This window comes from Mauremys mutica, chromosome 7 (assembly GCF_020497125.1).
Source record: "Mauremys mutica isolate MM-2020 ecotype Southern chromosome 7, ASM2049712v1, whole genome shotgun sequence".
Taxonomy (NCBI): Eukaryota; Metazoa; Chordata; order Testudines; family Geoemydidae; genus Mauremys; species Mauremys mutica.
Window position 1 is genome coordinate 54,059,060 of NC_059078.1, and position 17,957 is coordinate 54,077,016.

Below are 17,957 nucleotides of genomic sequence, written 5' to 3' on the forward strand. Positions count from 1 at the left end.
GGCCTGGTCTGCTCTTAAAATTTGGGTTGATGTAGCCAAGGTGCTCAGAGGTATGAAAATTCCATACTGACCTAACCCCCAGTGTAGACGCAGCTAGCCTGATGGAAGAATGCTTCTATTAACCTAGCTACCGTCGCTTAGGAAGGTGGAGTTCTTGCAGCAATGGAAAAAACCCTTCCATTGCTGTGGTCTGTGTTAGCTATGCTGCTGTAAGCCTGTAGTGCAATGGTGCCGTACCTATGCCGCCAAGTGCCTATAGTGTAGACATGGCCTAAGTTGTTTTGAACTGAAGAACTTCATTGTTGTGTAACTACCTGGCCTTGTTACTGAAAAGAATGGATGTCAGTGAATCTGAAGAGCTAACTGGATTTGACAGTTCCATCAGCACGTTTGAGAACTGCCGCTTAGATAGCCAAGAGGTAAATGAGGATGAAGGAGTCTGGTAGAGAATTAGAGATGGATTCCGTATAATTGTTCTTGCTTTCTGTGTTCTCTGCTTCCTTTTTCTGTTTCTTTTTTTTTTTAAATCAGTCTGCCTCTGTTGATTACTCAGTACCCTACTATCATTACTAATAAATGAGAGCAACTGTCCCATAGTGGTTTGAATGAAAGAGGGTTGCTGTCAATTGTAAAGGCTTGGTTATTTTTATCTTCCAATCTCCTTTTCCCAGCAAAATAATTGGAATTTTAACAGCAAAATATGCAGTGCTTTAAAAATCACAGTGTGATTTAAATTGTCATTTGGCTTAGTGGAGAAGGCACTGGACTGGGACTTAGGAGATCTAGGTTCTGTTCCCAGCTCTGCAATTGGCCTGCAGGGTTATTATAGGCAAGTCACTTCACCTCCCAGGGCCTCAGTTTTCCCCATCTGAAAAAAAGGGATAATGACCTCCTTTGTAAAGTGCTTTGAGATCTACTGATGAAAAGTGCTAGGTATAATTATTATTTAAATGTGGTCAATCAAGAGGACAATGATTATGGGTGTGTCCAGTATAAGCATAGAGAAATGACTTCATTAAGGACATTGTGTTTATAATGTCGTCATTGCTGTGAAAATGTGCTGGGTTTTTGCTGATGGTTAGTGAGAAGGCCATGTTCCTTTTCAATTTGCTGTAGTGGTGGTGATGAAATTGTTATATCCCAATGTTTCCCTCTTCTGCAGGATCTCGTCATGAAATTAATGCAGATGGTTAGTGTTTCTCCGGCAACAATCCAGCATGACATTATTACCAGCTTGCCAGAGATCCTGGAGGATTCCCAGCAAAGTGAAGTTGCCAGAGAGGTTAGGTAAGGCTGACACTCATGCTGTCTCTTAATCCTCTTCACTGTGTATGCTTTACTCCCAGCTACGCAGTGCACCGGAAGTGAGATAAGTCTTTATCAAATTGTGAACTCCACTTTGTTTTGTATCTTCCATTTTGGTGTCGGACATCCATTTTGTTTTAGGGGCTGAGCATATGTCTAATCTTGCCCTGGGACAGGTTATTATGCTGTATCCCAGACACTGCCTTGCTCAAGAAGGGTGTGAGACACCTATTTGAGTGACTATGTCAGATGGGGGGCATTCCCAGGTCCCAGCCACATGTCTCTGCACAAACACTAATCCTCCCTCCTGTGGGGTCAGAGTTAACTCCCTAGATCAGGCACCATGGTCAACAATAGAACAACATTTTTTCTAACTCAGGCAAAGCCAGGAGTAGATCCAGGTCAGGCTGTCTGGCACAAGTTACAGACTCCCTTACCCCTATACAGCACCCCCGAGCCTAGCTAGACACATGCCCAGACTCCCTTCCCTCCACCAATGCAAGCCCTGCTTGGGTCAGTCCAACTTGTCCGTGCACTCTGATGCTGGTGTGTGCTGTGAGCTCAAACTGCTGGGTCTTGCTGTGCTGTCTCAGCAGTCCTGTTGTCTCCAGGCTGTGTGCCTGTAAGAGTCCCCATTTTGCAAGCACCAGTGCAGTAGCTGGCTCTCCTCCAAGCAACTCCTAGTTCAGACTCTGTACCCATGTGCTCTGGTGTCTCCTTGCCCCAGGCGGTCCATAGTTAGTTCTGGAGTGGCACTCCCCCACTCCCTCAGCCAGTCAGTTTCCGCAGAATAGCAGGAGGTTTGAGGGTGGAGGGGTGGGGATAGCGATGGGAAGGGGGAGAAAGGAAGGAGAATGGGGAAGGGGTTCTACCCAGGCACAGAACTATGACTGAGAAACAATCACAGAGCAATTTAGGGCCATCAACTCTAATGTGTGTTAAATACTGGATCATCCACATGGAACAATGGATTCTCTACATCAATGCCTAATTGTGGGGGGAAAGGGGTTGGAATTTCTCAGCCTGAGCACATGGCAGAAGCAGTTAGAGACTATGGGTAAATCTACACTAGAAATGTAGGTACATGTCCACACTACCCTCCTTGGGTCAGTGGTGCACATCCACTGACTTGAGGGGCAGTAGAGCCCGGTCTCTCAGCTCCGCAGGCAGCTCCCTGTCAGGAGCCTGGCTGCTCCACAGACTCCCGGGCTCCCAGTGGGCTGTCTCTCTCCTCCCACCCCCCCATTCCCCACTGGGAGTGGGGGAAGTCACATGAGGTTTCCCGCCTCCCCAGCTCCCAAATGGGAGCAGGGTCTATTCTTGCCCCAGCTCTCAGCCGGGAGAGGGGTCCAGCCGCCCAGCTCTCCAGGGGAACTGGAGGCAGCTGGACTTTAGCTGCCCGGCTTTCTTGTCAATTTCACGGCTCCTGCAAGACAACCAACAACTGATGTAAGTAGTGCAATGTCTACACAGATATTGTGTTGCCCTAACTACACCAGCATAAGCCTTACGCCTCTCGTGGAGGTGAAGTTATGTCGGTGGAGTGAGATACTTTCATCGGCAGGAGCAAGGCTATAGTGTACACACTGACATAATTAGGTTGACGTAAGCTGCCTTAGGTCAACCTAACTGTAGTGTAGATCAGCCTTATATTTAAGAGGGGGGCTCTCTACGAAGGTGGGCTGGTCACCGCAACATGTAAGCAGAATGGGCTGGAAAGAGAGAAGGCAGGAGGGGCTCTGCCTAGACTGAAACACTGGCAAGACTCTGGACTCACAAAAGGCGTGAGATCAGACTAAGGGGAGGGTGCGTTTAGGACATTGTTTTTAAAGATCTATAACACTCTATTGCATTCTAAGAGTAAAGGGACTATGGTTAAAAACTTCCTTTGCTAAATCTTGCCATCTTCTTGAAGGGGCTGAATTAGAAGCCAGTTTGCCAGCAATCAGGTGGAATTCAGGGAGTACATGTCAAAGCAATTGCAGGACTTGGGTGATCTGAGGCATTGGTTTTGGGGATGAGTGTGGTTGGACTATCATCCCATGATCTAAGGAAGGGCTGAGACAAGAGGTCTGTGCCTGGGAGTGTGCTCTAGAGACTCAGCGCCAGAAACAGTGACTAGACAGGGGGCTTAGAAGCACATGGGGCTCATGCATGGGTCTCTTACTGCAGACTGGTGACTGTCCAGAAGAGAGCACTGGGACAGGTTGTACCAACACATGGTAGTTAATGTGTTAGCTAAAGCATGTTAAACATACACCTTTTTTCCTAGTAAAAACATGGCCTTAGACTAAATTTTTGTGGGCAGTGACTGTCTTGTACCTCCATATAATGCCTAGCACAATGGACACCTGGGGCCTCTATAAATAAAAATAATTCATAATAATAATTAAATATCATGTAATAATGTGTATGTACAAGGTGGCAGAATTAAGTTTGCACAGGTAACTTTTGACTGGTTGGCTGAGTAACCTTAACATTCTTTTAGTGCTGGGTGTTTTTTTGTATGCAAGTTCATATGTGTTTTTAAAAAGAAACTGAAAAAAACAGAAATTCCATCATATGGATTCATACTGACCCCTGCTTGGGTCATCAGCAGATTTTGAACCAAGCACCTTTAGCGCCACGGCACAGCTTTTTACTACTTGAGCTAAAGGAATAGATGGTAACGGCCTAATACTGTTAGCACTTATGTGGACCAACCACCAGCGGGAACACAACTTGCACTTTGCAAGTTGCATAGTATCTTACGTAATTGTCTACAAGACAGCAGAGTAATGTTGTGATCAAGATTTGTGAAGTCTTTTCCTGGCTTTGGAGGGTAGTGAGTTTATTGGTTACAGACAGCACTGGTAATGACCTTATGCCACCACTCAGTGAAATATGGGTAGTAATACTTGCCTGCCTCTTACTGTGTTTATTGGGCAAGTCCTTATGCCCCTGTAACAGGCTGTGAAATTCAATACATTATTAACATCCGTCAGTGGAAGGTGGCTCCCTGCTCAGTGCACTTTCCCCACAAGCCAAAGGGAAAGATGCTGTTGTTGTGCTTGTGTCCTGTCTGGGACCATGTCTGCACTATGGGGCCTATACCGGCATAGCTATGCATAACCTCACAATGTAGTTGCAGCCTGCACTGACAGAAGGGGCTTTTCTGTCTCTGTAGGAACACCACTTCCCCAAAGTGTTCGCTCGACCTAGCAGCATTTACACTGGGGGTTAGGTCAACTCCTATTTTGCTTAGGAGTGTGGATTTTTCACAACTGTGAGCGATATAGCTATGTCAACCTTGATTTTAAGTGTCGGCCAGGCCTGTTCTCTAACTCTGGGTCTGTGATGTAGGAGGCTGGGCCTGAGAACATGACTGGGGCATGTGGAAGGTCAGTGGGACCAGAGCATGCTCAGTAACATGGAATGTTCAGAAATGTAAAGAACAAAGCCTCTAACAAATCTCTACTGAGCATGGGCAAATGGGTGATTTTCAGAGCTTTATAATTTAGCCAAATCTGGGTGGATTTTTATGGGGTAGTAAAAGGCATCTCACTGACCCCAGGACCAGTCCTTGCCAAATTTCAAGTCCTTGCTCCACCTTAAAACTGAGGCTTATACTGGAAAGTGCTAGGCATTGCTCCCAGTCTTGCCCAAAATAACAATGAGAAATAGTAAACTTTACTCCTCTTCATGTCCACTTCAATTATAGTGATCCCAAATTGATTGTGTTCAGAGAGAAGCAATCTTTTCCAGAGTAACCATTTTCTACAATGCCCCTGGCATATATTTGTCACTGTTGCAGAGATTCTGGAGTGAGTGGAGAAACTGCTAGCATTTTATAATTGCATAATTCCACTTAATAAAAAACTTTTATTTATTTGTCTGCAATCTTTTTCTTGTGTATCAGCCAGCTGTTAAAACGGGACAGTCGCCTAACTGTTCCAATCCTGGATGCCCTTTCCAGTTTGGATCTTGACGCAGGACTTTTGGCTGAGGTAAGAGATTCTCTACTAAACAGAAGCGTAAATATTAGAGCTGCTCTGATCATTCCAAGTGTTGTGTTAAAACCAGCTCCTTTGAGTCTTTCTGTGCCAGCCAAAGTGGGAAAGGTGGCAGGAATGTCATTTGAATCTATAAGCCTATTATATAAAATTGTTCTTGAGATGAGTGAATTGAGGATGACTTGTATGAGATTTTCTGGCTATAATGCAATGATGTGTTCTCAGAGGATGTGCCATCCTCAGTTAGCAACTGTTTATGCCCTGAAACATAAGGGCTTATTTCCCTTATTGTTTTTAACCTGTCTATTGTAAATGGATGGTCTCGTTATACATGTAAATTTCCTAATCCTTTGAATCCTATTAAACTCTTGGCCTCAGTGATATTATTGTGACACCTAGTTCCACAGATCGTTATTTTTTTTTAAAATAACAATTATCCATCTTAAATTTGTTGCCCTTCAATTTAATTGACTGTCCCCTTGATCTTGTATTATGAGAAATGGTAAACAGGAGCACACAACTTACCATCTTCATTATTTTGTCACTCTACGATGTCCCTTCTGAACTAAACACTCTGTCTTTTCAGGCTGTTTTCATATGGAATTCGCTTCAGCTTCTGATCATTTCTGTTGCCCATTTCCAAAACCTTGTTATCTCTGCTGTTTAGTTTTTGACATGTGGTGACCAGAATATAATCTAGTATTCTAGGTGAGAGCATCCCACTGATTTATATAATATTCCATATTCTTCTCTAGCCCCTTCCTTTGCATCCAAACATCTTGTTTGTTTTATTGACCATCACTGACATTGATCAGCAGTTTTCATTGAGCTGTTTACAAGAATTCTCAGGTGTCTTTTCTTGAGTGGCTTCAGTCAATTAGAATCCAGCAACATATGAGTATTCAGAATATCCCTTCCAATGTGTATTACTTTGCACTTGTCAGCACTGAATATCATTGGCAATCATGTTGCCCATTCCCTTACCTTGCCATGATGGTGTTGCCCTACTCCCTGCTATCTTTTCCAGCCTTGCCTATTCTAAATAATTTTTTTAATAGATTCATAGATTCCAAGGCCAGAAGGGACTATAGTGATCATCTAAGCTGACCTCCTGTATAACACAGGCCAGAGAACTTCTCCAAAATATTTCCTTGTGTAGATCTTGTAGAAAATCATCCAATTTTGATTTAAAAATTGTCAGTGATGGTAAATCCTCCCCAACCATTGGGAATGATTTTTCATCATTTGCAAATGATGCCACTTCATAGCTCACCACTTTTTTCTGAGGATCTTTATTAAATATCACCAGTCTCTGTTCAGAACCAATGGGGAAAGGTGACCAGTATGGAAATTCCACTGTGTATCTCAAGTTAAAAAGAGAGAAAGGTCTGTGTCATGGGGTGTATAGAACCCATGCTGGCCTGATAACCAAGAAATTAAAGCAAGAACTGCCTGTCTGTGCTGATTGGCAGCCTCACAGCAGCTGGGGGAGAAAAAGAGCTGACAAGCAGAAGGGTGGAGTGGCTGCCAGAGGAGCAAGCAGGCCAGAGAAAGAGGGTCCTGCCAACAAGCTGGTGAGAAGCCTCCCCAGAGTGACAACAGCCCAAAGAATGGATGACTAGTGCCACGGGCCACAGAAGCCTACAGAGCCAATGGAAGTAGGAAGGAGCTCAGAGTATTTCAGGAAAATTGTTAAGGACTGATTCTGCCTGCCTGCCTGGGTTAAGGGTCCTGAGCTGGAATCTAGTGGAGTGGGTGTGCCTGAGTTCCCCTACCAACCCCTTAACAGAGACTTAAAAGCCAAAGGGGGTTCCAGGCCCCTTTAGGAAAGGACCAGATAACCCCTGCCAACCATAAGGGGAAGCCCGTACACCCCAGTGGGACAGAAATTAATGTCCTTGCCTCCAGAAGAACTATGGAGACCCAGACAAGAGGGGCAGACTAACTGCCCTGTCGATCTGAGACGACTGTCCAATTCCCTGTCTAACCAAAGGGTGGCATTACTGCATGGGGCACCAGCTTACAGTCTGTAAACAGGCTTGTGGGCTGCCTGTCAGAGATGCTGCTGCACATGGAGGCAAAGGAGCAGAGAGGACAGTTTATATTGATGACCTCTGCTGCTTGTCTGACTTTGGCTGTTTAAAGGGACCCCACTGTGGATCATGATTTCTTGGAAAGTGGCTTGGAGGAAGAGCTTTGAAATGGGAAAGAGCAGCCATTCTTCCTGTATATTAGCTGAGGGAGATTCAGTGACTTGGTCTCTGTATTTTTATTTTATCTTTTATTAATACTGAATGCTGTTGAAGAAGACACAAGTGGCACCATTCTGCAACCCCCTCTCAGAAAGAATCCCTGCTATATAGCATCAGTCATGTCTCTGCTGACTGGCAGTCATTTTTATGAGGTGTCATCTCATTGTCAAGGCAACACCTGCAAGATAACTGTACAGCAGGGTGAAAATGTAGAATGGAGATGAGGTACAAAGTCTTCTTCCAGCCAGAGCCTATGTACATGCTGAAATGGTACAATTCTCATGTTCAGGTTGCTTCTGAGCACAATGCAGGTTGGTTGTTTGAGTGTATTAAAGACTATTTTATTATTTACATGTCCCCAAAGGGGTGCTCGTGCTCTAGAATAAACTTTACATCTCCCTGGCACCCCAGTCTTACAGATGACACAATATTGCTCTTCCCTTTAGGTGCGGCAGTCTGCTATGATCATTGTGCCTGCTGTAAAATTGGAAGATTTGCCTGTAGTAATCAAATTCATTCTACATAACATCAAAGCTGTGGATGCAGTAGAGGTACAGTATTTACTCTGTCACAGAGAGGAGATGTACAAATGAGTATTCTTTAGGAACACAGGAATGGCCATGCTGGTATAAACCTATGGGCAACGTAGTCCAGTGTCTAGCTTGGCAGAGATCAATGCCTGATTCTTCAGGAGAAGGTGAAATACTCTAATAATACTCCACATTACTAATTACCAAACCCCATAAGAAATGTATTCCTGACCCCCATTGTTGATTTGCTTATGCCCTGAAGCATGAGGATTAAGAGCTCCTCCTGTGCTCTGGGTATTTTTCAAGCCCCTTTGTTATCATTTGTTTTTTAAAACATGTTTTACAGAAAGTGACAGGAATTTTCTTTAAAGGGCCTTTCCACAAAATTCTTGTGTGGTGGACTTACCATCCTGTGCCCCTCTTTCTGTCTCTTTTGCCGCAGGCCCTTGAAATTTCCCTGGTCCAGCTCCAGCTAGGCTGACTGCAAAAGTCTTTCAAAATAAAATTATCTCAAACAGAAAACCTTGATAGCAATAGTCCTTCCTCCCAGTGTTGTTTTGTTTTTCCATCCCTCTTCCACAGCCTTGGAAAGGGACTGTGAATCACCCCTTTCCCTCCTGGGGCTGATGGTCCCTGGCAAACAGTTCCTCTCTATTTTCCCCTTTCACTGTGAGAACAGGGAACTTTTAGTGCTATTTCCCTCTCTTCCCCCCACCCCCCTGTCCCCAATGGTTTTTGTCTCGATTGGTTAGATGATTGATTGAGAGTGGAGCCTTGCCCCACCCTACACTGAAAGGCTGTTGGCTCTTGGCCCTTAAAGAAACAGTCATCTCTTTTCCCTTGGGCCATTTTCCCCCATGTCTGCCCCTGCTGTCCCCAGGATCATCATTTGGCTGAGACTGTTTGGAAGGGGTAACTTGAACCCTATTCCCTTTCACTCCCCCAATTCCTCTTTTCCTCAAGGACCAGTGTGTGGGGGGGGTTGTCACTCCCAGGGTGCAGTCTGGGAGCCACTGGAACTGCAGTGCCCCCTGACAATTGAGTTGGGATGGCCTATCTCACACTGCTCTGCTGGTGACTCAGCTAGCCTCTCCAGGCCCTGTTACCCAACACAACAGCAGGTCGCACCACACACCCAACTGAGTTACCTGGGTGCTTTACCTAAGCCACTCATGGACAAACATGTGGCAACAGCCAACTTCCCAGTTCCCCAGCCTTGCACCCCTACCGGAGTATAAACCCAGAATTATACCATCTTGCTCTGCACAGGATATGTACCATGCAAGCTCATTAATTAACTCCCTCTCCTCACAATGTGGGAAAGATCTTCAACAGCGTTTGTTTACCAAGTGGAGATTTTCACATATACTTCACTCAAAATGCACTGGTTAAGATAAAACATAAAACAAAGATATTAACTACAGAAAGATAGATTTTAAGTGATAGCAAACAGACCAAAGCAGACTACCTAGCAAATAAACAAAAATGCAAGCTAAGCCTAATATATTAGATAGATGGGGTTTGAATTAGCAACTTCTCACCCTGACTGATGATACAAGCAGATTCTTAGGGCACAAGCTGCATCTGCCTTGCAGCTTGGGTTCTCCTCCCCTGTTCCAAATCTTTTGTCTTCCAGAGCTTCTTTCAGGAGTTGAGTTGTGGGGAAGTGAAGACAAATCATGATGTCACTCCCCACCTTATATATTCTTTCCATATGGCAGGAACCCTTTATTTCAAGCTAAATTCCCAGACCAGTTTGTGGAAAAATACAGGAATTTAGTGTCATGTGATCTAGTCACATGACCTTGCATGCCTTGCTGAGCCATAGCAGCCATTATTCATAGGCTGTCTGAAGCGTTCCCAGGAAGGCTCACCAGGTGGGGGATAAGCTTCTTCTAAGGCCTATTATTTCCCTTAATGGCCCATTACCTTGAATAGGCCCTAGACTGGAAGCATCTTGCCTAGTGGGTGTCACCCAGGTGTAACCACATGTGAAATACAGATACATAGTCAATATTCATAACTCCAGATACAAAAATTATACATGCATACAAATAGGATAATCATATTCAACAAATTATAGCTTTTCCAAAGACACCCCACATGACACATCTTGTAGAAAATGCATCATATAATTATATCATAATCATACCACTATGATGAATATGGAGTGCAGTGTCACAATCAGTTTACCTCGTTATGGTCTGTAATATTGTCTCTGGGGATTCTACAGAATTGTCTTTATTTTTCTTCCACCTTTCTCTATCCCTCAAATCTATCCATTGATTTGTACAAATGCGCTAACAAATTTGCCTATCTGTTATAAATGACTGTGCTCTGCAGGTGATTTCTGCCCTTCGCAAGAACTTGGATCTGTCGTCATGTATTTTACCTCTGCAGATGCTGTCTTCTCAGAGCAAGCTCAAAAGCCAGCCACAAACGAGGTATTTGCATTGTATCTGCATGATTCTGCTTGGTTTCTGCATGGGAAAGATGGGACAAAAGGACTTTAATTCTAATTTCGGAGACTTCTCAGTTGGGTTTAGTTACATACACTAGCATCATTTGCCCATTGTGCTATCTCTGCTGGCATCCTCAGTGCTTCAGACAGTATCCCTTCCAGCCAGCATCACTGCAACCACATCCCTGTGTCTGCTGCCATACCCTGTCTAGATGGCACCCTCCACTGTCCCACTGCAAGTGTGTCTTCCAGCCAGCACCACACCCTTGCAGCTGTGCTGGCACATCCATTCTGGCTTGTGCTGCTGTGATTTCATCTCCCATCACCCTGACTGGCATTTGCACCCAGGAATAGCACCACTGCCACCTCATCCCTGTCCCTCTGCCACCACATGATCCCTGGCTGGCGCTGCTGCTGCTGCACACATCTCTTCCTACCTGCCCTGCCTTTATTGTGATTCCAGCCAGCATTGCTTTCACTCCATCCCTACCGTTGTCTCCCTTCTAGCAGGTGCTGCTGCAGCTGCTCCTCTTAGCGCTGAGTTGACTGGTACCTTTTATGACAAGATTCACATAACAGATGAGCAATTCTGTTCCTCTCTGGTTGTTTGCAGTTCCTCCACAAGCCAAGTGAGCAGCAGCCAGAACTGTGTCAAGCTCCTTTTTGATGTGATAAAGTTGGCTGTGAGATTTCAGAAAGGCATTTCTGAAGCTTGGATTAAGGTCAGATTGTGCTCTCCAGGGTTTCTCTGGTTTAGAACATTAACTGTAGATTTCCCCACTTGCAATTGTAGTGTCACAAAACTATCTAGTGTTACACTTTTATCCCTGAAAGTACTGATACTAACCTTTTTCTGTGGTATTGATGCTTTGCACTTTTCAGCTGTAAATCTCAAAGTGCTCTCAAGACTGTGGGTAAGCAGTACAAGCCTTGTTCTACAATGTGAGGACCTGAGGCACTGGTGAAGCCCAAGAGTGTGTTTTAAAATGAGCACTTTTTTGTAAATTTGTGTTTTAGCTTATCTGGGCCTCAGTCGCCTCATCTGTGAAGTGGGGGTAATGATATTGCTGTTCTTCATAAGGATTAGCGTGGTAATTGATGTTTGTAATGCACTATTGAAATGTCCAGCAGGGACTGATCCTGCAGAGGGGGCAAAATTCCACTTTTAATGATGGGCTGGGATATAAACTATGAGGCTGGAATTGGTTTCTTGTTCCCAATTCTTTGTTTATTCAGGATTTCAGTTCCTTTTTCAAAGGCTGAAGTTGTTTAAGAGTATCCTCAATCAAACTGTAAATTTGCGCATTTATTCATGTGGGAGGATGTAGGAGTGGAGGGAAAGAGCAGATCTTAAAAGAATAACTGGATGAAGTCAGACATCCTGTGATGTAAGGTGTTCAGATGCAAGTGGAGATGCTACTCAGGATCTGTGCAAGAATGAGGGAAAAACTGAGGAATCAAAGAAGAAATTTGAGGAAAATATACTGTGCTGCGAGTTCGCATGCCTTCTTTCCCTTCCCTGTGCCTAGAATACTTCCTGCCAGCTGCATCCAGCCATACCAGAGTGTTAGACACACTTTGAGAAAGTGAGGAATGTTCATCCTATCTTGCAGAATTTTCTGTTTATCTGGCAGTTTCTTTTCCCCAAAATAGTATGCCCACCCATCTGAGCCACCCTCACTGGATCAAATTTTACATGGTATGGTGGCTAGAATTTTATTTTATTTTTTTAAGGGAAATGTTCTGTTCCTCAATGAAGACATTATTCTTACTCTGGAAAAATTTCATATGGGGAGGTGGAGGAGGAGGAGCTAGCTTTTAATGAGAGCTCTAGGAACTGCCTCCAGACTCTGCAGTATTTAATGCAATCCAGTATCCTGGATTGATGGGTTTGCAGAGAAGAGAAACTGACAGGTGCAATATTTCTTTTGCTATCTGCCTGGCCAGTCTGGTCATTTCCATTGTGTAGGATGTGTGCGTTTTGAAGTCTGTTATTACTTTACACTATTCATAGAATCCTAGGACTGAAAGGCACCTCGAGGTCATCTAGTTCAGTCCCCTGCACTCATGGCAGGACTAGGTATTATCTAGACCATCCCCGACAGGTGTTTGTCTAACCTGCTCTTAAAAATCTCCAATGATGGAGATTCCACAACCTCCCTAGGCAATTTATTCCAGTGCTTAACCACCTTGATAGTTAGGAAGATTTTCCTAATGTCCAACCTAAACCTCCCTTGCTGCAGTTTAAGCCCATTGCTTCTTGTCCTATCTTCAGAGGTTAAGAAGAACAATATTGTAACTGTTTGTTTATTTCTTTCCTCCTTAGGCTATTGAGAACACTGTCTCTGTGTCTGACCATAAGGTAATGCCTCTTTTGACACTTCCTGTGCTGTAGCTGTTATGTGTTATGAGTTTCTGTCTTGGACACACAATAGCAAGGGCACTTGCTTTGTTCACAGCCACAGGATTGGAGGTTTTGCTATGGAGATCAGGAACTGCCAGTGATCAAGAGATCTTGTGGGTCTCCATGCATTTGTTCTCTCCATGGTTTTAACTGGGTTTGCTCTGAATTTTATTTACACCTGAACATTCTTAATAACAAATGCATCCAGCCCAGTCTGAAAGTCATGTGAGAGACGGTTCCTCTTAATCCACCTCCTTCCTCGACCTGTGGTACTAGAGTTTGACCAGTCAGTTAAGTGACTTATTGAGCCCCGAACTTTCTCTGTAGAGCTGATGAAAAATGGATGGTTCTTTTTAGTCTTTATTTTCTTTAGTGTTCTGCAGCCCAGCATCTCCCCCAATTCTGGACATCTCAGTTGCTCTCGTCTCTCTGCAGTGCACAGATGTGGATGAGCATTTTGGCGCCACATGCTCTGGTCACCCTCCACCCCCCCACCCCCATGTTCCCATTTGCTGCCGGTTTTCTGCCTCTGTGGCACCAGACAGTGGCTGTTCCTTTTGCTCCTGGCCTTGCTCCTTCTATTTTAACCTTTTTGCCTTGTTGTTTGGGCAGTGGGGAGCAGGGTTCTCCGTCCCTGAGCCTCCGCTGCAAACCCTTCCTGCTGGCTCCTCTGCTCCTTACAGGCACGGCCAAGCAGCCAAGAGAGCACTGAGTCAAATCCAAGCAGTGCTCAATTTGTGAGGCAGTCTTCCCAGGCTCAGCAGACGATGAATTGCACACAGCCTTCAGTCCCTAATTTTGTTAGGTCCTGGGGCTACGAGTCGGAGAGGCAAGTGGGGTCCCTATCAATGTTCCCTCTAATTTTTTCCATCCATGTGCAGAATGAATTTTGTTACGTGCACCAAAGGATCGAGGTAATGTGTGGATGTGCGCCACCAGTAAGTAGAAACAAAAAACCTAAATATAATAAATATTTAAAAAAAATTACCATAGGAATAATTACTTCAGCCGGGAAAGGTTAGGGATTTTAGAACTCATTTACTCAAAGAATTAAACGTAAGTGTAAGAGAGATAAAAATTATGAAATGCATAGACCAGTCAAAAAACACAAATAACAGCACTTTGAAAAAATAAAATTCGAGAATATATGTGCATTGCAGGAAGTATCAAGAAGTAACAACAACAATACAAGTATGTGTTGGGAGGTGACTGTGAAAGACTGTGTGTGTGTGTGTGTGTGTGTGTGTGTGTGTGTGTGTGTGTGTGTGTGTGTGTGTGAGAGAGAGAGAGAGAGGCACACAGTGTGTGTGAGAGAGACATGCATTGCCCCTTTAAGAAAATTGCCCTTTTAAGTAGATCAGCACTCAAAGGAGACAGAGCAGCAGCCACCAGCAAGCTCCCTCCGTCCCACTACTGAACTCTGTCACGCCCCCACCCTCGCAGAGATGAGAAGGGGGAGACACCCTGACATCAGCATTCCCCCTCTCCCTCCCGCTCTGCATAGCAAGCAAGAGGCTCCTGGGAGCAGCTCCAAGGCAGAGGGCAGGCAGAGGGCAGGCAGGAACAGCGCGGCAGTGGCGGGAGGAGCACCTGAAGTGTGCATCCCTTGATAGACTTGATAGACACAGCATAGAGGGAACTTAGGTCCCTATCCACTAATGCAGCTGTGACTTCAACGGGGGAAAAATGGACGAGGAACCCCAGTGCAGAATAGGGAGAGGCTCCAGAAGCAAGGAGAACCCTGACCACTTGACTAAGAGGATAAGTCCCAGGGGCCTCTTGCAGAACTAAGAGGGGAGGATTGCAAGGCCACAATTGTCCTCTGCCTCCCTGTAAGTTGTAAAGTAGGTCCTGAGCACCCTGGGGAAAGAAGCAGGGCCTCTAATCAGCCCCCTCTCTCCCGAGCTGTCCAGGTGGGCCCTGACTACTTCCCCCTCCTAGGTTCAAAGCCAGACCTCTCAAGAGGGCTCCAGGCCCTAAGGAAGACAAGCCATAGGCGGCCTCCCCAAAGCTGCAGTAGAGCTTCTATACTCCCAAAGTTTAAAAAAAAAAATCTGAAAGGGGAAAGAAAACGCACACAAAATCCAGAAGGTCTGAGTCCTCAGACTCCTCCCCCTGCAGAAGGTGAGCTGTCTGGCTCTGACGCCAAACAGGCCGGGGGAAAAGGTTAGCAAAGGCTTTTTCCCCTGGAGAAATGTCAAGCTATGTGCAGCAAGGTTATCTGCAAGATTCAAACACAACCTCAGTAGGCTCCTGAGAGTGAGCCTCAGAGTCAATTTCTTCCCTCAAAACCCTCCCCAGTGGCGGTGATACTCCTTCATTCCTCCTTTCAGGAGGTGAGTAGGGTGAGTGGAGTAAGCCAAGTAAGGGCAAGCATGTTAACAAGAGCGATGTCAGGCTCCATAACCTTCCAGACCCAAAGGGCTCCATTGCTGAGATACCAAAGGCTGACGTTGCTGTTGCATCCCTCCCCAGGGATACGATTAGCCCCTCAGAAGGGGAGTTCTACCCTCTGGACTTCACAGATAGGAAGATGGAGGCCATTCTCAAACAAGACTTTGAAGCCTCCTCTGCCACCTACCAAGTGTCCCTGGGACCAGCTGCCTGCTTTGCAAGAGCATCTCTCCTGGTTGGGAGATCACAAAGCCCTTAAGGAGAGAGATCACCCTGACTTTGGCTCCATTTTAATGACTGTCTATCTAACAGTTTTGCTAGTGGGGCTGGTTTTGTCCAGTGTCTAAATTAATGATCTGGAGGATGGCGTGGATTGCCCCCTCAGCAAGTTTTCAGATGACACTAAACTGGGAGGAATGATAGATACGTTGGAGGGTAGGGATAGGACACAGGGGACTAAAGATTGGGCCAAAAGAAATCTGATAAGGTTCAACAAGGACAAGTGCAGAGTCCTGCAGTTAGGATGGAAGAATCCTATGCACTGCTACAGACTAGGGACCGAGTGGCTAGGCAGCAGTTCTGCAGAAAAGGCCCCTAGGGGTTACAGTGGACGAGAAGCTGGATATGAGTCAACAGTGTACCCTTGTAGCCAAGAAGGCTAACAGCATTTTGGGCTGTATAAGTAGGAGCATTGCCAGCAGATCGAGGGACGTGATCGTTGGGGGAAGGGATATCTCAGTGGTTTGAGCATTGGTCTGCTAAACCCAGGGTTATAAGTTCAATCCTTGATGGGGCAATTTGGGGCAAAAATCTGTCTGGGGATTGGTCCTGCTTTGAGCAGGGGGTTGGACTAGATGACCTCCTGAGGTCCCTTCCACCCTGATAGTCTATGATTCTATGAATAGTGATTGTAGCTGACACTGCAATGGATGCAATGAGATTCTCAGCCTGAGCCATGGCTTCCAGCTAAGCTGCCAGACACCACCTATGACTCTGACCTTGGAAGGTGGGTACTTACTCTAAGCAGGTCCTATGGTCATCCAAGTTTTGGGGCTCCGTCCTTTTTGGAGAAAAGCCAGATTAAGTGGTCACAGACAATGCAACAAAATCCAAACAGTCTCTCCTTCCCCACTAAATTCTCTCTATATAATGTATTCTGATCTTCAGACAGAGATGCTCCTTTCGCTACTTGTCCTCTCAGAGGTACCTGCGAAGGGACAACCAGTTCCCCAAGGGAAGACAGTAGGGTCAAAGTCCAGGGGGAAAGTCCAGAGGGACCTCAGCTCCCCTAAAAGCTAATTTATGACACAGATCACGTAGGCCTCCGCCCAGGAGAGAAGTGAGGGGGGCAGAATTTCCCATTTTTCTAGAGAAATGGTTTTCTTCAACCACAGAGAAGTTAATCAGGGTGATAGTGAGCCAGGGATATTCTCTCAAACTGTGGGCTCCACCCCATCCATTCTTCATCCAGTCACCAGGTTTCAATGACTCTGTAAAACACAATTTGATCCAGAGTGAAATATCTCATCTTCTGAATATTGGCGTGATAGAGAGTGTTCCCTCAGAAAAAGGTTTGCCGGGTTGTACTCCATCTTCTTCATCGTGGAGAAACACATGGTGGGTATCAGCGCCATTCTCAACCTCAAAAGGCTGAACAAGTGGATGAAGAAAACAATGTTTCTGATGGAGACCCTGGCCTGTACGGTGTCTTCCCTGTCTAAAGGGACTTCTTGACTTCAGTACCTCTTGCAGACACACATCTCCATAGCCCCATCCGATTGTGCCACCGCAGACTTCTGAGGTTCACCTACAGCAGGAAACATTATGAGTACTGAATGCTCCTGGTTGGCCTGTCTTTGGCCACCAGGGTTTTACAGAGATAGTGGTAATAGCCAGACTCAGGTTGCAGAGAACTCACCTGTACCATATTCTTGACAACATCCCAATCAGAACTCCAGCAATGCAAAGGACCACATCTTGGATGTTGAATCTCCTCCAGGTGCACGGCTTCATCATCAGTGCCAAGAAAAGTTCTCTGGTTCCATCCAACAGAATAACCACCTGGGAGCAGAAATAGACATCTTGATAGCAAAGGTCTACCCATGATTAGAAAGGTTTCAGAAAATCCAGAAATGTATTATCTTGCTTCAGAGATGCAGCAGGCCTACCATAGTGCTGTGCTAGGATTCATGGTACTGTGCATATGGGTCACTCCATGGGCACAATCACTCATCAGATGTCTTCAAGCCTTCATACTAAAGGTGTGGGACCATTCCCTGGAACACATGAAAGATCAAGTATGGGTTCCAACACAGGTATTTGACTCCTTACACTGGTGGTCAGCCCATGATAATGCCTGCAAAGGCATGTCCATCTGCCTTACAGATCCTTTAGTCTTTGCAACAAAGGCCAGCCTGGAGGGCTGGTGAGCTCACTTGGAGACCCAAAGACCCCAGGGCCTCTGGAGCTAGGAGGAAAAGGCAAAACCGCATAAACCTCCTAGAGCTGAGAGCTGTCCAGCTAGTTCTGCAAAGGTTCCAGCTCACTCTAAAGGGAAACCATGTCCTGATTCAATCAGACAATATGACTACGTTTGCATATTTAAACAACCAGTGGGGA

General features: G+C 45.4%; 1 protein-coding gene across 4 annotated transcripts in view; it reads left to right on the top strand.

Annotated features, from left to right (window-relative positions):
* FANCD2 (FA complementation group D2) overlaps positions 1 to 17,957 on the top strand; it is a 199,405-nt gene that overhangs the window by 28,529 nt on the left and 152,919 nt on the right. For all 4 annotated transcript variants that reach the window (XM_045023931.1, XM_045023930.1, XM_045023928.1 and 1 more), the window contains 6 exons: positions 1,163 to 1,287; positions 5,204 to 5,291; positions 7,996 to 8,100; positions 10,423 to 10,523; positions 11,154 to 11,262; positions 12,867 to 12,902. In XM_045023931.1, the coding sequence (XP_044879866.1) occupies positions 1,163 to 1,287; positions 5,204 to 5,291; positions 7,996 to 8,100; positions 10,423 to 10,523; positions 11,154 to 11,262; positions 12,867 to 12,902 (564 nt within the window). The remainder of the gene's footprint in view (positions 1 to 1,162; positions 1,288 to 5,203; positions 5,292 to 7,995; positions 8,101 to 10,422; positions 10,524 to 11,153; positions 11,263 to 12,866; positions 12,903 to 17,957) is intronic.